At 51.8% G+C, this 24,668-nt stretch overlaps 7 protein-coding genes across 7 annotated transcripts; 5 read left to right on the forward strand and 2 right to left on the reverse strand.

The window, feature by feature from the left end:
• Positions 1-2,500: 2,500 nt before the first annotated feature.
• Positions 2,501-4,042, reverse strand: VTN31DRAFT_3251 (uncharacterized protein; the record flags this gene model as incomplete). The annotated part of the gene is made up of 1 exon (XM_069403510.1): positions 2,501-4,042. The coding sequence occupies one exon, from the start codon at positions 4,040-4,042 to the stop codon at positions 2,501-2,503; it is 1,542 nt and encodes a 513-aa protein (XP_069262684.1).
• Positions 4,043-4,417: 375 nt separating this feature from the next.
• VTN31DRAFT_3252 (uncharacterized protein) lies at positions 4,418-6,499 on the forward strand (the record flags this gene model as incomplete). Its single annotated transcript, XM_069403511.1, has 2 exons — positions 4,418-6,196; positions 6,251-6,499. 2 exons carry the CDS (start codon positions 4,418-4,420, stop codon positions 6,497-6,499), a joined length of 2,028 nt encoding a protein of 675 aa, XP_069262685.1.
• Positions 6,500-8,922: 2,423 nt separating this feature from the next.
• VTN31DRAFT_3253 (uncharacterized protein) lies at positions 8,923-11,049 on the forward strand (the record flags this gene model as incomplete). The annotated part of the gene is made up of 1 exon (XM_069403512.1): positions 8,923-11,049. One exon carries the CDS (start codon positions 8,923-8,925, stop codon positions 11,047-11,049), a length of 2,127 nt encoding a protein of 708 aa, XP_069262686.1.
• Positions 11,050-17,722: 6,673 nt separating this feature from the next.
• VTN31DRAFT_3254 (uncharacterized protein) lies at positions 17,723-18,481 on the forward strand (the record flags this gene model as incomplete). The annotated part of the gene is made up of 1 exon (XM_069403513.1): positions 17,723-18,481. The coding sequence occupies one exon, from the start codon at positions 17,723-17,725 to the stop codon at positions 18,479-18,481; it is 759 nt and encodes a 252-aa protein (XP_069262687.1).
• A 550-nt stretch (positions 18,482-19,031) lies between these two features.
• VTN31DRAFT_3255 (uncharacterized protein) lies at positions 19,032-20,339 on the reverse strand (the record flags this gene model as incomplete). Its single annotated transcript, XM_069403514.1, has 1 exon — positions 19,032-20,339. One exon carries the CDS (start codon positions 20,337-20,339, stop codon positions 19,032-19,034), a length of 1,308 nt encoding a protein of 435 aa, XP_069262688.1.
• A 353-nt stretch (positions 20,340-20,692) lies between these two features.
• VTN31DRAFT_3256 (uncharacterized protein) lies at positions 20,693-21,688 on the forward strand (the record flags this gene model as incomplete). Its single annotated transcript, XM_069403515.1, has 3 exons — positions 20,693-20,780; positions 20,861-21,006; positions 21,080-21,688. The coding sequence occupies 3 exons, from the start codon at positions 20,693-20,695 to the stop codon at positions 21,686-21,688; spliced, it is 843 nt and encodes a 280-aa protein (XP_069262689.1).
• A 1,070-nt stretch (positions 21,689-22,758) lies between these two features.
• On the forward strand, positions 22,759-24,132 carry VTN31DRAFT_3257 (uncharacterized protein; the record flags this gene model as incomplete). Its single annotated transcript, XM_069403516.1, has 3 exons — positions 22,759-23,113; positions 23,183-24,051; positions 24,130-24,132. 3 exons carry the CDS (start codon positions 22,759-22,761, stop codon positions 24,130-24,132), a joined length of 1,227 nt encoding a protein of 408 aa, XP_069262690.1.
• Between the last annotated feature and the right edge of the window lie 536 nt (positions 24,133-24,668).

Below are 24,668 nucleotides of genomic sequence, written 5' to 3' on the forward strand. Positions count from 1 at the left end.
TGCCGTTCAGCATCGCTGAGACCGACTGCAATCGGAGTGCCCTCTGCATCTCTCGTGATTCGGATCACATTGTCTTTCTCTAATCCGTTTAGAGTCCGCTCCAGGTTGGCGATCAAGCCCTCCTGTGGGAAGATGAATTCGCCGCGGAACATCTGGTCATAATCAGCGAGCCGCAATCAATGTTTGGGACCAACCAGTCAACGTACCTGCGAGAGGAAAGACACTTGATCCACAAGCTCCTCGTAGGAGATGTCTTGATGCGCAGGACCACCTCCTTGTTTAACCCGTGTATACATTGCAGCGGACACCAATGCCTCCGAGATGAACAGATGAATCGTCATATTGCGGTAGAACGATAATTGAAATCTGTCCACGGCGTAATATGTCGGTTCAACCAGCCCGGTCACCACGCCCACGAGTTTCGGTCCCAACACTTCCAATGCACGCTCCACCACTTGCGCGGTTGGTGCTCGGTAGAAGTGCGCCACCCGTCCACCTTTTGCTCTGACACGCTCCCTCAGCCATTCCACCCGGCGGATCAGTTCGCCTTTCCCAACACCTCGACCACGTAGAGTGAGCAGGACTGTGCCAACAAGCGCAGTTGGCATTACAACGGAAACTGCGTTGATATCCGACAAGACTTTGTAGCCCAGCGTCCGAAGTATCCGACCCTTGTCGGTGTAGGAGAGTTGGACTGCCGACGACAGGCCGTCCGACAATTGTAACCGTTGCAATTGTTGGGAAAGGAAGGCCCTCAAACTCCACGGCTCGTGGAAGCGGACATCAACGCGACCCAGCTTCAGGGATAGGAGGGACCGTTGGGATAAGAAACTGGCTAGATTCTCCTTCTTCTTCGGCTGACCCAACAGTTCGCTGATATAAGATCTGACAATCACCACGTCAGTTTTCGTACATATCGATGCAGCTGAAGATGGAACATACTCTGTTTCAATGACCTTATCGTAATGAGTGCTCACTGGGCAAATAATTGCATCCTCAACACGCCCAGAGAGCAAACTATCTACAATAAATTTGAGAATCCCGAACTTGGGTGAGAGAAGTTTGCCGGTTCTTGAACGACCGCCTTCGATGAAGCATTCGAAGTTGTAGCCTTGTTGCAAGATGACATCGATATAAGTTTGCACCACAGTGGTATAAAGCTGGTCGTCTCCGAAGCTTCGGCGGATCCACATGGCACCTGTTGATGTCAGAGTCGGTCGTGTCACAGAACTTCCTATCCTTCTCACGCACCTGCATGCTGCAAGAAAGAACCGACGAGCGGAAAGTTCAGATTGTCTCCCGCGACCACAATGGGCAGAGTCATCCCAAGTCGATAGCAGATAATTTGCAAGGATACGTAATCTACGTGGGACTTATGGCAGGGTAGGAAGACGATAGACTGCTTTCGCTTCGCCGCATCTTCAGCGACCGAGCGTAAACGGAGCACTTCCTCGCTGGAGACATGGATGCCTACCGATATCAGCAGTGACCGAAATGCGCCTGGTCCCAAAGTGCGTCCTCACCTTGGTGATAGGTTCTGGTTAGAAGTTGGGTGCATATATAATACGCGCCCCGAATGAAGTTGTTGCTTTCCATCTTGCAGATCATGTTGTCAATCATCGTATCCACCACATCATTCAGGTTTCCCTCTAGTTCTTTTCTTCGCCGGCTCTTGGCTGATTCCGTTGCTAATCGTCCTTCCGACTCTTCCACTTTCAACCGTGCCTCCGCAAGTTCTCGAACTTTGTTCTGGAGCAAAGGGCTCGACAAGATGAGGCCTTTGATTCTTTCAGAAAAGCCCGGATAGAAAACAGGCTGCCCGATCACATTCTCATAAGCACGCCATCCAGTCCCTGACACGAACAGACTAATTTCCCGCAGAAAATCAATTGGATTTTCCCGGAAGCGCGCCATGTGCCGAACCAAGTTCCGTTCTGTGATGCCATCATCTTGACTTTCAGCACCGCCAGTGACGCCGGATGGCTGGATGGTCACTTGATTCCCGACAATTTCAAGATCGGGCGCCCTAAAAACAAATCACGTGGATCAGTGATGCAAATCACGTGAATTTTCATAAATTTAGTTAAGAGGAATATGACTACTACGGAATGTGGGCTTGGTTACGTGCTCAGTAACACGCTACAGCCAATCAGATACTCTCCAGCGATCCGGGTTCTCAACGTCGAATTGCAGCTTTCCGATTGGAGGAGGCAGTCGATCATAGTTCTTATTGGATTGAGGCTTTGAGTACCACACTCATCATCGAAAAGAACAAGGCTACAGTATCAATCGTCAGAACGAAGACATGATGCAGCATTAGTATGTAATAGTCAATAAATACAGTCTAGAATGAAGATACCCCACGAGCCAAATGTATCATGTAGCGACCATCGACCGCTGAAACCCGCCATCTCAAACGCCGAAGATGCGCAACCAAGAATCGTAAGAAATCAATGAATGAAACAGATGGGGAAAAAAAAAAAGTGTTGAATCACAGACTTTATCGCTTGACGGGCAACGGCGGGGGTCCCATCTTCCCAGCACCAGTATCAACTTTTTTACTGGCCGGAACCTCGGGCACTTTGAACCCTCCGTTATTATTACCGCCAGTCGAGCTCTGTGTTCCGACCTGGGTAAAAGTGCCGCTCTTGAACCATCGATCTTCATCAGCCTTGCGCTTGCGTTGGAGCTCGGCCTGGACCTTCGGATCAACAAGCTCAAGGCCCTGAACGGGAGTGAAGGCAATCGAACTGGCAGTCCCCAGGGTGGTACCAACACCAGAGGTGCGGAGACCCTTAGCCTGGAGAACGGAGGCATTGCCAGGCCCGCTTCGGAGCGAGGTAGCGGTGCCGCTGAGCGGGGTGGCGGCTCCCCAGCCTTTGTTCGATTTACTGAGCTTGGCCCTCGTGCGCGAATCGATTTGCGTCGCCCGAATGCGACCGATGTTCTCCTGCCCAAGCATGCCGAGACCAACGGTCTCTTCTCCGGTGCCATAACCTGCCTCGGCTTCCTCTTTGCCGAAAGCGACCCGGTTCTGGGCCTTTCGTAGTTCAGTCATGGCAACTGCCTCCTTGGCTTTGCGCACCCGTCGACCACCACGCTTGCGGGAGGGCTTGTCATCGGGGACCGGGAGAGCCTTGGGGCCTTTGTTGGGTGGAGGCTCGGTCAGCTTTTCGAGTCGTTTGAAGCACTCTTGCTTCAGAGCCTCTCCCATAGAACCATCTGGACTGGATCGAGCAGCGTCGGCCCGCGCTGCGAGGACCATTTTCGCCGACACAATGCGCATAGCTTGGCGCTTCAGGTCGTTGGGGATGTTCTGGATAAGCGGCGAGTGGTAGAGAAAGCCTTGTTGGCGAATGCCCACATTTGTTGCAAACCCTAGACCTTCTTGTCTTTTGGATCCTTGTGCCGCCAGATTGCAGGCGGGAATCTTCGCCAGTTCCGTCACGCCACCCGCTTGGTTCAAGAATTGCGCGGCAGTCTGCGGCCCGATGAGAGCCGTCAAGTTGGGGGCGATCTCAGCCACACGAGACTGTACACTCTCGATGCGTGCGGTGCGCTCCCGGTCCAGTTTGAGGATCTTCTCACACGTGCTCAGCACAGCTTGTAGTTCGTCATCGGTCATTTCCCGACCGCGAGTAGACGTCCCTTCGACCGCAACAACCATCAAAGACGGCCCATCCAAAATCGACTTAAGTGGCTCTCCCACCATGTTGTCCGACGATGATGCCAGCTCCTTGATGTTATCGAGCGGACCATTCTTCAGGATGGCGACGGTTTTCGCATAGTTGATTGGATTGGTGATGAGTGTTTCGAGCTCCGGGAAACGGACTGAATACAGGTCGCGCAAAGTCTTATGTAGCCGGGAGAGTTCATCAGCCGCTGACATTGCCGCCTCGAAGTCGTTCTTCTCCCCCGAATCCACTTCCATGTGCGGTCCATCCGTTTCGGCGGCATCTTCGCGTTCCTGAAGTGCCTCCTTCTCCAGATCCTCCACTTCGGACTCGTCAAAGTCCCTCAACAGCTCCTCGGCGGCTGACATGGTGATCGCTGTAACGGACGAGAAACGTATCCGGGTGTTTGATACGTAAACGAAGCCGTCGAGAGATGTTCGAAACGCGACCATGATTGTTATCGAAGAATATTGTCACGTGACTTGGACGGCAGTTCAGCTTTTTCCGGGTGGCGACAAAGACCTGAGGCGCAACTCCATGTGGAGCTTGTTTTCCTGCGAATCTCCTACTTCGCGGTGCTTGTTGTCGACGAGCAATCGCGTCGGAGCAGTCGCTCCAGCAGTTGCCTGATTATCAAATTTCTTCCTTATTCAGAAGCACGCCTTCCAATCGGTCATCGTCGAGTTCCACTTGTTTCGGGGGGGATTTTCGAGATCGTGGATTGAACGACATCAACAGTCACAATGGAGTCCTCACGAGGCCCTCCGAGGGTCAAGAACAAGGCCCCCGCGCCTATTCAGATCTCGGCGGAGCAACTGCTGCGCGAAGCCGTTGATCGGCAGGAGCCGGCGTTGCAGGTGCCGACTCAGCGCTTCGCCGACTTGGAGGAGTTGCACGAATACCAGGGTCGTAAGCGAAAAGAATTCGAAGACTATGTGCGACGGAATCGCCTGAACATGAACAACTGGATGCGCTATGCGCAGTGGGAACTGGAGCAGAAGGAGTTTCGACGGGCACGCTCCATCTTCGAGCGTGCCCTGGACGTTGATCCTACCTCAGTCGTGCTTTGGATCCGGTACATTGAATCGGAGATCAAGAACAGGAACATCAATCATGCACGCAATTTGCTGGATAGGGCGGTGACCATCCTTCCTCGAGTGGACAAGCTATGGTATAAATACGTTTACATGGAGGAGACACTTGGGAACATTGCGGGGACTCGGCAAGTGTTTGAACGATGGATGTCGTGGGAGCCAGACGAAGGCGCCTGGAGCGCTTATATCAAGCTGGAAAAACGGTATGGCGAATTTGACCGTGCACGCAACATCTTCCAGCGCTTCACGATAGTTCACCCGGAACCCCGAAACTGGATCAAGTGGGCACGTTTTGAAGAAGAGCATGGAACGAGTGACACAGTGAGAGAGGTCTATGGTCTCGCCATTGAGGCGTTGGGGGATGACTTCATCGATGAGAAGATTTTCATCGCCTATGCTAAGTTTGAGACCAAGCTTAAGGAATACGAGCGTGCACGGGCGATCTATAAGTTTGCGCTTGATCGTCTGCCACGGTCAAAGTCAAAAGTGCTGCATGCCGCATATACAACGTTCGAGAAGCAGTTTGGCGATCGTGACGGGGTCGAGGATGTCATTCTGTCCAAGCGACGAGTGCAGTATGAAGAGCAGGTCAAAGAGAATCCGCGGAATTACGACGCATGGTTCGACTACGCCCGGTTGGAGGAAACGTCGGGCGATGTGGAACGGGTGCGGGATGTATACGAGAGAGCCATTGCGCAGGTCCCTCCGTCCCAAGAAAAGCGCCATTGGCGACGGTATATTTATCTCTGGATCTTTTATGCCATTTGGGAGGAGATGGAGAACAACGATATTGAGCGTGCCGGGCAGATTTACAATGAATGCCTGAAGCTGATCCCACACAAGAAGTTCACGTTTGCGAAAATCTGGTTGATGAAGGCGCAATTTGAAATCAGGCAAATGGATCTGCAGGCTGCTCGCAAAACCCTTGGTCAGGCAATCGGGATGTGTCCAAAGGACAAATTATTCCGGGGGTATATCGATCTGGAACGGCAGCTCTTCGAGTTCAATCGCTGTAGAACACTGCATGAGAAGCATATTGAATGGAACCCCTCAAACAGTCAAGCGTGGGTCAAGTATGCCGAACTGGAGCGCGGTCTTGGTGACTTGGATCGGGTCCGGGCGATCTTCGAACTCGGCATCTCACAACCCAACTTAGACATGCCGGAGCTGGTCTGGAAGGCTTATATCGACTTTGAGGAATACGAGGAAGAGTACGATCGCACACGGCAGCTGTACGAGCGGCTGTTGCAGAAGACCGACCATGTCAAAGTATGGATCAACTACGCGCGCTTCGAGGTCAACATTCCGGAAGGCGACGAGGAAGAAGATGAAGAGGAGCGGCCTGTCAGCGAGGAGGCTAAACAGCGAGCCCGGAAGATCTTCGAACGGGCCAACCGGGTGTACAAAGAGAAGGGTCTCAAGGAGGAGGTGAGTAGTCTCCCGTTTTGTAGTCGCGATGTCTTACTGACGGATTGTCTGCAGCGCGTCCATTTGCTGAATGCGTGGAAATCATTCGAAATGACGCATGGTTCTGCCGAGGATCAGGCGAACATCGAAAAGCAAATGCCTCGGCGCGTCAAGAAACGGCGCAAGTTGGACGACGATCGCTACGAGGAATACATGGACTATGTCTTCCCGGCCGATGATCAAGCGGCTGCGAACCTTTCACGGCTGCTGCAGCGTGCGCACCAGTGGAAGCAGCAGCAGCAACAAGAACGAGGCGAAACCTGAGTGCGCAATGCCCTTTCTTGTCGGAGCCTGCGCATAAGACTGGGCTGTCATGTAGATACTATGCCCAGTGTTTCATCTGTGGGTCTGAAGCGCTCGACCGAATCCGGCACCGAAGGAGATGTTCCGCTGCGAGAATCATATACAACTAGCGGCCGGAAGTCGACCCCCGAGCGAAATCGATTCACGACATACCTGGCGCAGCGGAACTCCAGCATCTTGACCAGATCGCCAAGTTGATGTCTTGTTTCTCGGGGCTAAGCCTGATGCTACTGTGATGCTACTGAAATGGGAACGATATCAAGTCGATGTACAGTGACATGATGAACTCAGGTTACAATAGAGTAATCAAACAACTATATTGCATCTCGAGATTGTATCGAAGAAAATGAGAAACATGATTGCAACAATTGAACATTTGAGAACTGTATACATATCCATTCGAATGGAGTTGAACTGTTGATTCTCCGGAATTTAGTTATTCCGCGCCAACGAAGTTTTCCCTGATTCGGCAACTCCTCTGGTCCTTGGCAGTTCTTGGCAGAGAAATTCCGCGATCCCAAATCAAGTAACTAAGTTAAACCCATTGAGAAATGCAGGTCCCGTCAGGGTCTTGGTGAATGACATCAGAAAATCTCGAAAAATTCCAGGCTCGGTGAGGTTCGCGAAAACTTCCGCTCCAATTCAAGGTGATTTTCGCTCTGAGGATGAGCGAAAGGCCCCTCGGTTCTCGCTCTCGCCATCAACTCTCCGAGTCTTGGTATCAAGGGTGTCCTGATCATCATTCCTGCGAAAAATAAAGTTTAAAAAGTTCCTGCAGAATCCCGCATTGATCGACCGTATCGAACAATTCAGAACCAGTCTGCAACCGTCACACATGGTCATCCCTTCTCAGGGTCCAGGGATTCAGGATTGAGGATCAGCGCAACCAACTCAGCGAGTCAGATGGCACGATACATTAAAGACAGTATGTTCAAGTCTTTCAATGATGGGCGTGCCAACACTCGCCAATCCAGTTGACGCTCTGCGCGAGGAGAACGCTGAGTGAGTGCCGGAGGTCCCCAATTTCTGCAAGGACCAATCAACATCGCGGACGCGTTTGGGCTTCTGCAACGGTGTGCGGAATTTGGGGCGGCGTTGGACCAATGAAAAGGAATTCGGATTTGAAGTGGGTATTGATTGGCTCCGGTTCCTGGACGCCAAGCCTATTAATCGAGGCCCGATATGGATATGTGTTGACTATCGATAAGTAGCCTACAGCCACTCACCAAAGGCCTTTCAAACACGATAACTAACTAACTTAATCATGGCTTTGAGTTTTGGTGATCTGGTGATGTTCTTGGTTGGCGAATGCAGGAGGAGTATGTACTATGTACATACGGTGCATGCGACCGGCTCCTTGGCTCCTTGCTGCAGGAACCAGCTGGACAGAAGTCGAGTGCAGCACTGTGCAGAATTCGCATCATAAGCAGATACCTACCTAGTTATATGACCAAACTCCACACGTAGGGTCATAAGTCATGCTCCTGATTCAATCCAGGGGACATTGAACACCAGGTCAAAAAAAGGGTGCGAGTCCCGAAGAAGGCCGCACTCCTCTCCAGGTCGAACGACGTAAAAAAAGCTCCACTGCCGCCGCAGACCCGTTGTTTCAAAGTGGACGGGCAAAAAAAATCCCTGAGCGCCGAGCGGTGGTGTCCCTTGCACTTTGCCGGTTAGGGTTAACGGCAATTAACCCCCTCTCCCGCTAGGCTCTTGGGCTCTCTCCCCTTGGAAACGGGCAGTCCTGCTCTTCCTCTCTCCCAAGCCGCCTCTGCTCATTTCTCACGCGTGATGGCTGGGCCAGGGATTTGATATTCTTGCCCGATTGATCATTCTCTGTGTCTTTTTGTCGCGCGGTGGTGCTCGCGATCCTTTTTTTTTCCCTTCGACACTCCTTTTCGATTCGCATTCGGATTCCGATATTCCTGACTCCCTGGAGCTGGGGGCTGGCCATCATTTCTAACTTTCGTTCGCTTCTTCGACTTCTCCGCTGGTCGTGTAACTCGCTCTGGAAGAGTGTTCTGAACTTTCCTTCTGGCGCGCTGATGTTTCTCGTGTCGAATCGCGGAAACCTGACGTCCATTGTGTGAAATGACGATCTTGCACCATTAGACTGTCGCGAGGAATTACTTTGTGACCTGCAGTGCGGATTCGGGACCTCGAAAACGTCGCCATTATTCTGGCTTCGTGCTTTGGTCGCTCCAACACTCGACTGTTCACTCTCCCTTTAACGATGCGATAGAGCTTTACAGGCACAACCCAGGCACAGCAGGACAGTGCATGATCCGTCCATTCCTTCCCTCTCTCTCTCATATTCTTAATACAACCTTCGCCCCATCCTGACACGTCTTTGAAACTCCGACTCCGTCCCAACGCTGACGCCAATGTCTCTGCCCAAGCCTCCTTCGCCCCTCAACGGGCACTGCTCCGTTGTCTACAACAACACCCTGTACGTGTACATGCCCGAGTCATTCATGTCTTTACCCCTGCGCTTGCGCGGCAACTGGACAACTCTGGATCGCGGAGAGCCGGTGAGGAATGCTCGATGCATCTTGGGGGGGAAAGCAGGGGATCCAAGCCAATCAGCACTCTATGTCGTGGGCGGTACCAGCGATTCAGCCGATTACCCCGGGCTTCAAATGTACTCCTTTGCGGATGCCAAGTGGGAGACAATCAAGCTCCCCACCATGGACCTGCATAATCGAGTCAACCACGGTGCAGCATATCTCGAAGGGTCTTCATCCATTGTGGTATATGCGGGTTCGACAGACGGTTCGACAGTGGCTTCGACGGGAACTTTTACCGTCTCGCTTGCGGATCAACCCTACGTCGTTGATTCGTGGCAATCTCAAGGCGCCCCAGCAGCGCTCAATCCGGCTCTCTTTACCTGGGATGACAATGCGATTGTATTATTGGGCGGTGGTCCGACCAGCAACCAGGTGTTTCTCTTCAGCATCGGTGACGGTTGGAGAATGTCCGGCGTCACATTGACGGAAGGACTTCCCAGCAGTTCCGGGCTAGCCTTCGTTAATGGAGAGGATGGTAGCAAGGTGTTGGAGATCTTTGATATGGGCACCGTTCCAAATAAGGTGGATTTCATCCCTTTGGTGCAGCCAAATGGAGAGCCAGCTCAACCTGGCCAGCAAATCGAATTTAAGCTCAAATCCGACTCGAAGTCATTGCCCAAGTTGCGAAAACGCCTGAGCGGTTTGTCCAACTTCCCTGCATACGACGGCACACTAGCTCCGAACATTACGCGGGACAGTTTCTCCATCGCGCAATCTGACGACGGGTTGGTCGTTATTTCCGGGGGGAGTACCACCGAGCCCGTCGCCATCTTCAATCAGACCGACAACAGTTGGGTCAATACGACACAGTTGTTCTTCGGGGACAACACAGCACGGAAGCCCGTGCAGACCACTTCTACCCCCGCCACGATCACGCCCACGGCAACCACCTCGTCGACCACCTCGTCCACGGCTTCTGCTTCTGTTACTCCTGGTGCCGGTTTTACATCGTCGCCCGATAACTCTACCGGACTAATTATTGGTGCGACACTGGGATCCCTTGCTGGCTTCGGCGCACTGTTGGCAATCCTCTTGGTGGTGCTTCGAGTAGTCCACAGAGAGAGGGAACGCCAAAGCACTGCGGGCACAAGGGGCACACTCGGATATGACAGAGATCGGGCGGGCTTCCAAGACCCAGGCATCGAACCGTTGGCCAAGTCGGCGGCCCCAATGGCGATGGGTCCAGTCACGTCCGTCGACTCGTTGGATATCTTGTCGGGCAAAGCTGCGGGTGGAGCGACTGGCAACTCGCCAGCCGTTGTCGACAGCAACAATCGGGTCTTGAGCCGGCCGCTGATCCCGCAGCAGATGTATGGTCAACCGCCGACAGTGGCTTCAAGCCAGGCCAATGTGTCTCGAAGTGATACGGACACGCAAAACAAATCATCAATGGCTGGCCAAGTCCGGGGGGACAGAACAACCGATGAGGGGTGGAGCAAATACTTCCAGGATGGAGTCGCTGGGAACCGCCACAGTGGGAAAGAATCGGCCCGTTCCTCGCAGGCGTCGGATCTCTCGGAGGAATCCCGAGCGGACAACGTGAGCAACGAATGGCCGCAGGTTCGGACAACACCCGCCCTGGCGGTGGACCGGGTGACCACGGGAAATTCCAGCACAGAGCGTCTCCCGGTTGCCGTCCACGGAACACCTCTACCTCAGGGACAATCCGCGCAGATCTCGCATGCCGAATCGACCAGTTTCGTGTCGGAATACGACGAGTCCGAGCGTCGGGAAACTTATGCATCCGTGGTTCCGAGCAGCGTCTGTGAAAGTCCAGAAACGTGGCAAAGACTCAGTCGTCTTAGTGAGCTACGGCCTACAAGTAGCAACTATAGCAACAGTGTCTACCGGTCTAGCAATCTCCAACCTTTCCAAGGGGATGTCGCATCACAAACCAATACCAGTTCCGACATGAGCTGGTTGGATCTCAAGGGTGGACGGTAACGAGACGCCTGGGGCGCTTCTCTCTGGTGACCGGGACTTGCTCATCCACTATTTATGCCGATCTCTAAAGGCTGTGCACGCCGTTGGTCAAGAGATCACCGCCTGATAGACTCGGGAAAAGAAGGAGAATTCACGTATTTCATCCATGGCCAGCATATTAATGCATGTTTCGGGCCCTTTAATCCCCTTCGATCTCTACAGCATATTGCATCCTGTTACATTCTTCGTTGTACAGACTATGTGATTTCGATTTTACTTCGTGTACCATTCCTGCACTGGTGTTGCGGGCATTGGAGTCATTTTCATACCCCTGGTTTGTGATGTATTCTTCATGGTCTCTCATGGTTGTCTGTAGATAATACGGAACTTGTGGCACATTTCTGCAACATCCGATTTCCTTGATCGATATCTCAGAGTGTCCTTTCCTTGGATAATGTATGATCCAAATCCTAAGATTCGGATATATTGAAATCATCGCGTGCGGTACGTAGTACATGGATGTCATTCGACAACGACCCGCAACCCGTGTGGGTGCGTCCCTGGAGCATACACATGGGTTAACTGGCAGTGTCCAAGCAGTGCCTCTCTCTCTCTCTGCGTGTTCACTGCTGAGCTGGTATGTATCTACCTATGTTGTACATAAATCAATCCGCCCTCTTCCTCTCTCTCCACCCTGTATCATGGTATAGACAAGCATAAACGATGACGATACTCTCGAAGCCAGACCACATATCCTAGACTTCTGTGGGCAGTCCTCGTCAATAATTAGATCTGAGTACGTCATGGTCTAGTGGATTCCACATCGGTCCATCTTTTACCGAAGGACGCTGAGCCAGCAGTAGCAGAGTCTGTCCAAACTCCGAAGACTATATTTTCCAGTCCTGCGATCTACGGAGTACTGCAGTAGATTCATAACTGCAGCCATTCATTCATGGAACAGCATAGAAAGGGTTTACAGTTGAGCCCTTTATGCCATCAATGGTATCCATGGCAGTTTTGTCTTGAAATCATTCCGATCTTCCATGGATGTAGGACCGAGGTTAGGGCAAATGAGCGTTGTTCAGTGTTAATTGGGTTATAACCTAGGTTATCAATAACTATTTGTCTTTGACGGAGGATAGGTTATTATTGAGGATTTCAAGTTACTTTGCTTCCGGAATCACCTCCAACTTCCAAGAGTCAAACTCCAGAATTCAAGGCAACGTTTTTGCTGCACATGTTTTCGTAGATAAAGAGTCAATTTTACAGATTGCCATGTGGCAATTAAGCAGCCCGCCGCCGTCGATCAGCCAATCCACCCGTTCCCTTTCTCAACGTGGTGCTGATTGATCGGTCAATTCCGAAAGATGTCCTCTGTCACCGTGTCACGAAACCTCATTTTCCATAGCGGCAACTGCGCTCAATGTTTACTCGTATAGTCGTATTTTGTCGTGTGCAATTGGTTGGGCTGCTTGAGCATGATCAGTCTCAAGCGTTTGAGGTCATGCTCCCGTCAAACGCATACGTCCCTACCCTGTGCCTGTGGCCTTGGTGCATGTACGAGTACTCGCATGTACGAGTAACGTACGAGGAGACGTTGTCCTTCAGGTCCCTTGGCGACGAACAGGGCCCTTTGAACCAGCAGCCAAAAGCCAAGCTGCCGCTCCCTGCATGACCGAGCCTAACCCTATGCCGATTCCAGCAAAATGAAAACAACTCTTCTTCTGGACTTGCGGACGAGTCCTCGACCAAAATTGGCAGAAAGTCCTCAACCACCATGACAAAATGCCAAAATGGCTTTTAAGAAGTTCCCTGCCTCATTTCAAAAATGTCACCACAGGTGATGCGGAATCCATTCCCATAATTGAGGGAGAGAAGCAAGCAAAACCAACAGGACTTGGCCCTGGGTTGGTGGTTCGAGCGATCCACCCGACAGCGATTATCGGCTCATCATTTGCCGTTTAACCTTTTAAGCGGCTAAACCCCCGGCGCGGGATGCATTGCCATTTAGCCATTTAAGCGTTTATGAAGGACGAAACCGTCGAACTGCAGCTCGTGTTGTGCTCACTTGCCCATGTCTTTTTTTTTTTTTTTTTTTACACTTATGGCGGAATCTGGCTGATTTTTTTTTTGGACTCACTTCCATGGTTTGACATTATTCCATTATTCGAAGGATGACTCGAAGGATGATTGAGGATGGCGTTTTCTAGGTTAGGCTAATTCCGAACATATATGCTCGGCTAGTTTCAAGGTTAATTCGGCCGTTAGCCCTGGCCTTAGGCCGATTCCGGACAGCATGACGCGCTTGCAGGTGGCGATTAAGATCATATAACCACCAGCGCCCAGTCAAGTTACAGGACTTCATCTGACCGAACTACTCGTACGGAATCCTCGTACAGTATGTACCTCCAACTCGGGTTTCTTCAAATTCAATGATCATGACTTCTTTCTGATCTGGTTCAAAACTTCAGAAACGAAACCCTGACAGGCTCATCGGCCGCTTCGTCCGGGTGCAGGAATCGTCTCCTGCATTTTTATGGAATGTGTTTCTGGATGAAGGTTCACGACTCAAGACTTGTCGCTCTGCTGGATGAGCATAACCTTACTCTTTTACTTCAGGAAACCAATCGAGGATTCTAGGTTAACCTCCCCAATCCACCCGTGGCAAATGCTGCAGGATGTTGATTCTTCGTGCGTGAAACCTCGCAGCTGAACTTGTCCTTGCAGAGTATATTCTCCGTTGTCAAGAATGACGAACTACGGAGTACTCTACTTAATGCAACCAGTACGGAGTAGTAATATTATATCATTGTCCCTGCAACAACAACTCCAGCAGGTCAACTGAACTGGGAAGGTTAACTACGGCATTATTAGCGAATCCTAAGCGGAGTATTTAGTTGTTAGTCCCGTGACTTGATCAAGCTTCAACCTGCCCACGTAACGAGGGTGGGCAGGGCGGGAGTACTCCGTAGGGTCCAGGGCATGATTGAGGTTGGATGTAAGATCAAGATGTCGGTTAGTTAACCGAAGGCGTCTTCGTGCATCGCCAGTCATACTCGTATCGTACACTGACCTCCGTTAGTACGAAGGAAACGGCATGTCCTTGACTCCTTGTAACTCTTGTTATTCAATTTTTGCAGCGATTTCCTTTTTCAGCTGTCAAGCGACTTCTTGGGTTTGCATGTCCAACATCCTTCGACGCTCATGTCATGAGGCCTCCAGAGGCTCAGAAATTCGGGGTCCAGATCGACTCTTTGAATCCGCCGTGTCGCGCACATCATTGGGTCCTAGCCAGGTTTGTCGGAGATCTCGGCAATCATCCTGAAATATTAGTTATTGAAGCCCGAGGAATCATCTAGCGTTCAGGGCTGGAATCTGGATGGCGTGGATGCCACCAGGTATTCCTTCTGGAAGTTCTCGATTCGACGGAGGATGAATGGGAATAAACTTAAGGCTAACGATCTCCATACCCAATTAGCATTTCCTTGGTGGGAGTGCTAAAGAGTCCTATTCGCCGCGGCTAGTCAAGTCCCCAAGATAGTTCATGATCAGAGTTTCTCTTCTTGCCCGACAATTTGGATCTTGGTATCGACGATTTGTAGCGGTCGCGTCGGAAAAGCATCATGTGGACCAACCTGTTATTCAAAAAAATCTCGAATTTCCCGTAACCTATTTCAGTATGTCTTGCGACAGAGTTCCCCTTTTCCGTTCGGAGGATGACCGACAGGCCCATGACATTGGAAACTCGTGTACAGACGGAGTACTCCGTAGGCTTCTGCACTGGGGAAACGCGAGTGGGAGATTGGGAGCTCAGTCAGTGCCAATGGAGACTTGGAGAGCCTGCCGCGGGAGGAAGAAAACAAAAAAAAAAAAAAAAAAAAAAAAAAAAAAAACGAAGCACAAATGGACCGAAGACCGGAGTCACCGAAGTTCGAACAATCCAAGAACTCCGAAGGTTATCAACACGGAATGTTGAACTACGGATTCGTTAAGTACTCGTATGGAGAAATTATGATTAGGTTAAACAGATATCTTTCCTTTTTTAGTCAGCAAGACCTGGAAATTTCCATTTCAGAATTCAGACCCTTGGGCCTTGGTCAAACTCAGTTGAGTGCCTCATCCGGTAGGCAATATCCAGGATCCTTCGGGTCTTGGAAAAGCTATCTCAACTTTATCGTATCGTCTACTGTAACTAGCCCGAAATGACATTTCTCCGTCCGAATCCCCTGATTTGGGACAAACGGAGAAACGAAACAGAAAAGAGCTGCCTCTCACATGACCACTTCTGTTCCCAATGCACTGGGATTTAACCTAGTAAGTAGTTACTTCTTATTGGGAACTTTGAAGGCCTTGGCCAGTGTCCATTTTCTTCACATCAACGGAATATGGACTCGTTCAAGAGATCATGGAGAAAAAAAAAAAAAACCGATAACTTTACACCGCTCCAACCGCATCTGGCAGCTTGAGGCCGAAGGTCAGCCGAGCGGCAAAGTTCCGAATCAACGACAGGGTTCCCTACTCTCCATGCCACGCGGCCGCGTCTTCCCCCAAGGTCACGGAAAATGTACGGAGTAATCAATCATAAACCCTCGTAACGGAGAATTGTCAAACAACGAACCCTTGCGAGGGGATCCTGTCTCGTCACATCGGCCCCAAAATCTGACGTCTGATTGGTTGATTTCATCTTTCTATCACGGCTTCTCTGCTCAATCGCCAATCGTGCTTTTCCTCCCCCACCAAGTTCGTTTCTTGCCATCCCACCCCAAGGCCCAAGGGTGCGGCAAACTGGAAATTGACGGCCAGCGGTTGGCTGCCATAAAAGCTGGTCAAATAGCCAATGTCATGCAATTCCTATCTGCTCAGCTGAGTCAGCTCCAGCAGCCAACCCTGCAATCAGGATACTGTTATGTAGGCATTTATTTAGGGCTGAATGATTGCTGTCTGGGGCACGCGTCAAGCGTCAAGTTCTGTTCCCTGGATGCTGATCCCCGAATCTAGGGTCCTGAGCCGTCGGGCGTCTAGCCCGATGGCGACGGAGACCGTCTCCGACATTCTTTGGGTTGCCGTTCTTTCCTTCGCATTCTGTCGCATTTGTAGTATGTCAAGACGTTGGGCGCAAGTTTCCTCGGTTTTTTTCGTCTAGTGCGAGGAATGGCGCGGTTTTTTGAGATGGCCGGGCAGTCCGGGCTACAAGCAATAACATTGTAGACCTTGATTTCAATCGTACGGAGGATCTACTCCGATGTGGCAGAACTCGAACGACTGCATGAGCGAAGGATCATCTGCAGATATCGGGCTTGTACACGCAGGCGCGCATGGCCTACCTTGAAATCGATTCCGATAATGGTTTAGCCTCGATCGACTGGCATGTTGGCGCAACCGTTAATACATGAATCGCTTCCTCGCTTGACTGAACCCTGACGAGCAAGGGTCCCCCCTCTGTAGGGACTCCGGCCGTGGACGTGGACCCTGATGGCGCCAAGAGCAGTAACCAGTCCCACCCCTCAAACACTCAGCCTGGTGCCTGTACCGCGGTGAGAAGCTCCTTTCCGCTCAACTCGCCGTTTCTTGGAGAAAAGTCGGGGTTTGTCGGAGTTCTCCGTAAAGTGTTTCGAAATCTTTCTTGCTGCCTTCTCAACAAACCTGGGGATGGCCTTGACATTTGAACAAAAAGACGTCAAAAGCCGCTAGGCGGTTACTTGTCACTGTAGTCATCGCTGCTCCATGTGCGAGACAAGGCAATCCGGTTTGTCTGTACGGAGTACATTTGAATGATGCACTCGCAGATCTGGATTGTACCCCAACACCCACACGAAGCGGCGTTCCCAGGAATCCATCATCCATGGGTACTCTTGGTTAGGTTAGACATTTGACCTAGAATTCGCAGGTGACCAGCCGCATAACTTAACTGAGGCTTCATAATTTCATACACCATCGATTTGGTTCGCTTTCGCCCCGACTCCAGAAGTCCAGATGCCACTCTGGTTAATCGGGGACTCTACCGCCAACCTTGACTCACCACTCAGTGAGCTTGCTTGGGACCAGTGGAGCCCTGTTGCCATTCTTCCTTGGGACTGGGCCCGGGGATTCATTTGGCACTTGTCTGACTGCCCTATCAGCGTGCCCTTAGATCGTGATGGGCCCGACGGTCGTGAATCTTCTGAAGGACAAAGAGTGCCATGAGAGAAAAAGAAAAAAAAAAAAAAAAGGTAACCTTGGAAGAAAATAAACCCTTGCCCAGAAACGTCACAGATGACTAGTCCCATCTCGAAATACGGTTTGATGTGTATTCTCGTTTTCCCCTTGTGACTAAGGACTGATAAATACTGCCGTGTGGATCTTGGTCTTGACGTGAGAGGGGATCAATTTGGGAGGCCTCATCGGATGTAAATACAGGATCGTTCATGTTAAATAATTGAGCCTCAAATACGGACGGGCAATCTGGAGGACTACTTTACTCTCTACCGAGATCAGGCGGGCGCCATCTCGCAGAAGTCCCCTTTCATCCCCAACCCTCTTCCTCTCACCGTCAAGCCGCCAACGAGTTTCTCCAATTTCACCTTGTGCAATTTGTCTTTGGGATTGGTTCTGCCTGTAAGGAGGCCATGTCTCCAATCTTGCCTTTCTTTTGAATTGCGGTCCTGATGCGTTGCTGGCTAGGTATTCACTCGACTGCTACTGGCTACTATACAAGATGCTCTCTATTCTCAATAACGACGACAATCCAGCGTTTGCCGTGCGGAGGTCGTTGGATACACAGCCTTCGCGTTCTCAATCATCAGCCCCTTCCTCCTCATCAACACCGCCTTATCAGCCCGGCCCGTATCAGCCAGGTCCTCCGGCTACCAGTGTGATTTCTGCCTTGAGAGATCTACCATGGACCACCTCGTCATTACAGCAGGCCGGCTGGCCGCAGATTCCGGCTGCCAACGGATCGAGAATAGAGCTGCCCAGTCCTTCGCCCCCATATGCATCCTCGGCAGCTCCATCCCCGTCCGGCAGTGAAACATCTTACATAACATCCCGGCGAGGATCCATCCGAAATAGCCGTGATCTGTCGTCCATGAGCAAGGCCACGCACGCCTTCTACAACGGCGTGGCGGAGAACACTTCTAATCCACGGCTGACCAAGAAGAACAAGTACCCATGCCCCTACGCTGTGTCTCACTCCTGCACTGCAACCTTCACCACCTCGGGCCATGCCGCTCGACATGGCAAGAAACATACGGGTGAGAAGAGCGTCCACTGCCCGATCTGCAACAAGGCCTTCACCCGGAAGGACAACATGAAACAACATCGTCGGACGCACCGGGAACATCCGGAAGACCGTCACCTGCCGGGACCAACGACCAAGGATGGCAAACAACCGTCAGGCGAGGCCGGCGTGCAAGTATCCGACAGCAATGGCCTATCGAGTCAACAAACGGTCGACCGGAGGGTGAGCGTGGCCTAACTGCCAGACTATAAACCACTCGGCCCTTGGGACGGAAAAAAGAAATAAAATTGAAAATAGCCCGCTGGCGAGGTGTGTCATCCAGCAGGACCTGGACCGGAATCGTCTCGAGCCCCTGTGAATCGAGTCGATAACGTCATCAAGCACGGCGACAACGTTCCTCGGGGTCCGCAAGAATTTTTTCCTTCGTCATCTGTGTCTTCTTCGTTGATACCCCCCGATACTCATCCTGTCGGGAAGATGTCATTATAGAATGGAGGCTTCAGTCACTGGGCGTTATCTGCGATATACATACCGGGAGATTATTGGGGTCAGTTGTGGAAGTTGTTACGAGCGGCATTGGTGGATTTCTTGTTTTTTTTTTTTTTTTTTTTTTTTTTTTAAAAAAAAAAAAACTGTGGGCGGACTTTGTCGTTGAAGGAGCTCTCGAATACTCCTTTGGGTGTTGAACGGTGTAAATAGGAACAAAGAATGGCAAGAGTATATACCTACTGGCTTAGAGTTGGAAGATCAAAGGTCATTGACGTGCGGAACTAATAAAAGACTTCGATTAGGCTTTCTCACTGCGCTTCAACAAATCCAACAAAAACTTCGCTGCTAGAATCGCAAAGCCCGGGTCATTGATCTCTCGATCATCGCGTGTGACCTCAATACCAGATCCCGCAAGCCTATTCTCCAGCCCGTCGAACAAGGCTGCATCTGCAGCTGGATCGTAAAAGGGTTTAGACGGAGTGCTGATCATGCTAATCCCACCGAGTGGCAACAGGACATGAATCAAGTCCGGCCGAACGGCATACTTGCGGAGCTGGGAGGCGATGAACTCGGCAATCCGCGCGCATTCGTCTGGGGTTGTTCGCATCAGGGTGACCACGGGATTATGCTCGTAAAGCAACCGGCCATGTTCGGGACCTGCAAAATGGGACGGAACGCTGTGCCGGGGCCCAAAGTTGACCATGTCGCATGCACCAACGCTGATCACTTGCGGGATACCCATCTGCGCGGCGGCCGCCAGACGATCCGGGCCCGCGCTAAGAACGCCTCCCACGAGTTCATCCGCAACCTCAGTCGTGGTGATGTCCAGAACGGCATCGAGTTGTTTCTCGCGGATCAGTCGCTCCATGGCCTTTCCTCCGGACCCCGTCGCGTGGAAGACGTAGACTTCGAAGCCGGGTTGCGACTCAAGATACGACCGGATCGCGTCTACGCAAGGAGTCGTCACTCCGAACATGGTCACGCCGACTCTTGTCACTTGCCGTCGTTCCCCGCCGGCCTGGCTGTCGTTCGGTTCTTCCCGAACCGACTGAGCTCGGTAGTACGCCGTAGCCGCACCTAGAATCGCGCCAGCCGCATTGGTCAGAATCTGTTTGAGAATCGAATTGGCACCGGCGACGTCGACAACGCTATACATCAACATGATATCCGTCTCTTCGATGTATGGCTTGACATCGCCGCTGGCCATGGTCGACACCATCACCTTGGGAAAGCCAACAGGCAGTGCATCCCGCATCACCGCCGTCGCCAGTGAAGTTCCGCAAGAGCCTCCGGCAGCGGCGATGCCGTGAATTTGGCCTTCCTGGAACAACTTCGCGACATAGGACGTTGCACAGCGAATCATATGCTTGATGTAATCTGCTCGGGATAAGCTGGTCAGGCTGATGGCCGTTCCTTGTTCCTCCCGTTCCGCAGCGACAAGCTCCGTGCTGGAGACGTCGATCAGATCATGTTGTACCGGAGTGCGTCCAACATCGAGAAGTAGAACGTTGGCTGTTCCGGGTTTGACTATCTGCTCCCGCAGGAAGAGTGTTTCCTCCAGTTTGGTGTCGCAGGTCCCTAGTAGAACAATCTTTGGGGTCGACATGACTTCGCAAGTTATTTTGAACTATAGAAGCGGCTGAGGAAGTTAATAGGTAATATTCTGTGTATTCTGGAGGAGCCGTTGAAGGGTCGTTCGGACGTGTCCTTTGCGCAGTCTGCACAGACGTCGTTCGAGGTCCAAACGCAGCATTTGACAGTTTCCCTACCCTGCGTGTTGTACAGATTCATCTCACAGCTTGTAGGGACCTCAGTTTCGTCTCGGAAGTGACTAGCCATGCCGATAAGAAGCGGGGATCCCTGGGGAGAGAGATATGATCTGCCGTCACAACCCCACATGTGCTCACTCTGACTCTCTCGGATCGAACTCTCGTCTCTCATCGCTTGAACTTATTTAATATGCCTCGTCCTACGAACAGACAAGAAATCCTTGGCCGTCTGCGACAGGTCATTGCCGATGGCGGCATTATCGTGGGTGCCGGTGCAGGTATGTTGCCATTCCCGGACAACATGGACACCACGATGTCCTGTAGTAGATCCTCACATTAATCCACTCAAAAATTCCAGGCATTGGCCTCTCCGCAAAGTCCGTCGAGCAAGGCGGATGCGATTTGATAATTATATACAATTCGGGGCGGTTCCGCATGGCCGGACGAGGATCCCTCGCCGGATTGATGCCGTACAGCGACGCGAATGCCGTGGTCGTCGAGATGGTACAACTCCCTTACAGTAATCATAAGTATGGACCTTCTAAGGGACGCTCTTGGCTGACATGGTCCTACTCAGGCCAGTGAGATTCTCCCTATTGTCAAGCATACTCCCGTGCTGGCTGGCGTGTGTGGAACGGACCCATTCCGTAGCATGCCCGAGTTTCTGAAGCAGTTGAAGGACATGGGCTTCTCCGGCGTGCAAAATTTCCCGACTGTTGGGCTTATCGATGGGAAATTCCGGCAGAACCTGGAAGAAACCGGCATGGGCTATGACAAGGAGGTCGACATGATCCGGGCTGCGCACGAGTTAGATCTCCTGACGACCCCGTACGTGTTCAATGTGGACGAAGCTGAGCGCATGACGCGCGCTGGTGCCGACATATTGGTCGCACATGTCGGCTTGACGACGTCAGGCACCATTGGCGCTCAGACAGCGCTGTCGCTAGACGACTGTGTCCGTATCATTCAGGACATCCGTGATGCCGCGGTTCGAATCAACCCCGATATCATTGTCCTTTGTCATGGTGGTCCCATTGCCGAACCAAAGGATGCCGAATATGTGCTGAATCGGACCAAGGGAGTCCATGGGTTCTTCGGCGCGAGCAGCATGGAGCGGCTACCGGTCGAAGTGGCCATCAAGAAGAATGCAGAAGAATTCAAGCAGTTGAAGATTTCTCGGTCGTGATCTCGCCCGTCAGTTACAGTATCTACCTAAGGTAGTTCCAGCGGCCAGTCCTGCCTGGTTCAATGGAACAATTTGATAGGAAATGATGGAATCAACATTGATAACCGTCAGCCCTTCCTGTCGAGGCAATTGATTACTTATCTTGGCCTAATACTGGTAACTTCCTAAACAGTTTAAGGCCCTACGTGGCCTCCGAATGTGGTTGGTCTCAGCTGTCGGCAAAAATCTTGGTAGACCTTCTCCGTACGCCAGTTGGCAGGCATTTCTGGCCGTCCCCAGACGTGAACCTTGGAATCAACCCGCTCCTCCGCAAAAGAGGCAGCCAATCTCAGTTCCGAACGTGGACTTTGTTTACAAGCGCTGGACGGAGTGCCTGGAGTTTTATGATGGCTGTCTGAAATCATTGGGCAGCTCGCCACAGGGGATGTCCCGTGGCGGTCAACATGGACAAGGTTCAAGAGCTCTCTCCATCAGACGCTGCATGATGACGTATCTTGGTCACACTCTGAGCCCCTGTCAGGAGGTCACTTTCGCTGATTGCGTGCGCATCTCTGATCGTACGCTCAGCAGACAAGGCGCCCCTGCAATTGTCGGAAAACCCGGAACCATTTGTTTGTATGCATTCGCAGATGCCGTAACTATACTCCAATGTGATTGATCGAACAGCATTTTCGATAGTATCGAGTAAAGCGAACGTCTGAAACGTCCCTTGCCACAACGACCTGGCCGATGTTGAGAAAGTTTCAAAGTCCCCTGAGTTGGAGGGTGTGTGATAGTACCTACCTTAGTTCCTGTAGGTCGCTCCGCTGTTGAACTCGCCTCAACGTCACTCAGCCACTCGTGATGCCCGCCATCTTTTGCCCCGCGCCCAATCACTCGTTCATTCACTCGACGCCTGTTGTTTGCCCTAAGTCAGGTGTCCATCCCGAGTCGAAACTAAATCTCATGATTTTGTTTTCGTTCATGAATCTTCGTCTCTTCATCGCTTCTTCATCGTTATCATAAAAAAAATTCGTCAAGGTCAGAAAGTTTTTCGTCCTGACCCGCACCCAGCCATCTTGATATCTGTCATGTCATACTACGGCGACCCCCGCTATCGTGCCTCCCGCGAAAGGTACGATTATCGTCCCCATGATGATTATGACGACGACGTCTACGCCGCTCGCCGCGGAGGTTACGGCTATGGAGCACATTTAATACCTCGTCGCGGCGGTAGCGATGAATCGCTAGTCGAAGAGGTCGAAAGAGACTTTCCCCCTGGGGAATACTACTATGGCTACTCCAAACCTCGTCGGAGCGCCACCGTGCGTGAAGGTGTAAGGCGACCGAGCTCCGCCGGTGCTCCTTACCCCCATTACGACGACGAGTATTATTATCATCGCGAACATCGCCCATCCCGCCGCTCGAGACATAATGGCGACAGATGTGAGTGCTACATCAACCATCGCAGTGGTGTTGTTACATCGTTCTCTGACATTTTTGTTTTGGCGTTAGATGATCGCCATTCGCGGCATTCGAGTCGCTCAGTTTCGCGCAGCCCGTCCCCTCGTCGCCCCCGCCGCCGGAAGTCGTTCTCAGAGAAGGCGATCGATGCGATTGGAGGTGCCCTAGGAGTCAAGTCCGGCAGTGGCCACCGCTCGCCAGATGCCTCTCCGGATCGAGACCGTGGCCGTTCGCGTAGGCGCCGCCATTCCTACTCTGATCATTCTAGATCTCCCAGTCGCAGCCGCCGTGCTAAAAGTGAGGCTCGCGTCGCCCAGGCCGTCAAGGCGGCCTTGGTTGCCGGTGCAGTCGAAGCGTTTCGTGCGCGCAAAGAGCCAGGTCCTTGGACGGGTCCCAAGGGCAGGCGGGTACTGACCGCGGCGATTTCGGCCGGTGGTGTCGATGGACTCCTTGATCGGGACCCCGACAAGCATGGTACTCGGCACGTTATCGAGTCGATCATCACCGGCATGGCGACCAACCACCTGGTCAACGGGCCCAGGTCCTCCTCTCGGGGAAAGCACGGTCGCTCTCGAAGTACTAGTCTCAGGGATCTTGCTGCGACCGGAGTCTTAGCGACAGCTGGCAAACAGATTTACGAGCATGTGCGCTCCAAGTCTCGCGGTCGCGACCGTTCGCACTCGCGTGACAGCTATGACAGCGATCATAGCCATGGACGTTCCAGGAGACGATCCTCTAGTGTCTCTCGTGCACTAAACAAAGGGCTAGTAGCGTTGGGCTTGGACGACAATGACAACGATACGGACAGAGATGAGCGCCGTCACCGGCGTCGATCGTCCCGGCACTCGGACGACTATTCGGATTACTCTGACGCTGACAGTTATCGGTCATCGAGGCGGCGTCGCAGACACTCTCGAGATGTATGTTCCTCTTCCCGACCCCTTTCCTGCCTTTATGGCATCTTTGTGATTTACAGTGACGCTGACAATTGAACACAGTAACGATTATCAGTAACATGGAAACAGGTTCGGAAGAAATTGGATCCTTGGCTGTCTGACGATGACTACAGTGGTCATCGAAGCACACTGTTCGATGAACAGTCCGATGAAAAACTGCAGTCATCCGCTATGCGGATACCCATCCAACAGTCCAGCAGACGACCTGACACTGCCAACGGACGTCATGTCAAGAGCCATTGCGATGAAATGGCATGTGATTCCATTTGCCCTTTCGGCATAGTGCTGTTGAGGAAACAACTTTCAATTATGCAGACCACCCTTACTGATATCTTACGACCGTTATGAGAGATGACTTACGATGTGCCTTCTTCCTCAGAACGATCGTGTCCAACACGTGTATTCTCTCGCTTTGTAGTTGCGATTTTCGGTGTATATATGTTCCTGGCTTGTGTTGCAATGCCGATTCAGTACTTATTCAACGATCCTGGGTCGACCAGGAAAAGTCTACTAAACAAAAGTTCTTCATCAAGCAAAGAAAAACAACATTTCAGCAATCTGTTGTGGAAGTGGGCGTTCTA

The sequence above is a fragment of the Thermomyces dupontii genome (assembly GCF_041956625.1).
Source record: "Thermomyces dupontii strain NRRL 2155 unplaced genomic scaffold VTN31scaffold_2, whole genome shotgun sequence".
In the NCBI taxonomy this organism is placed as follows: domain Eukaryota; kingdom Fungi; phylum Ascomycota; class Eurotiomycetes; order Eurotiales; family Trichocomaceae; genus Thermomyces; species Thermomyces dupontii.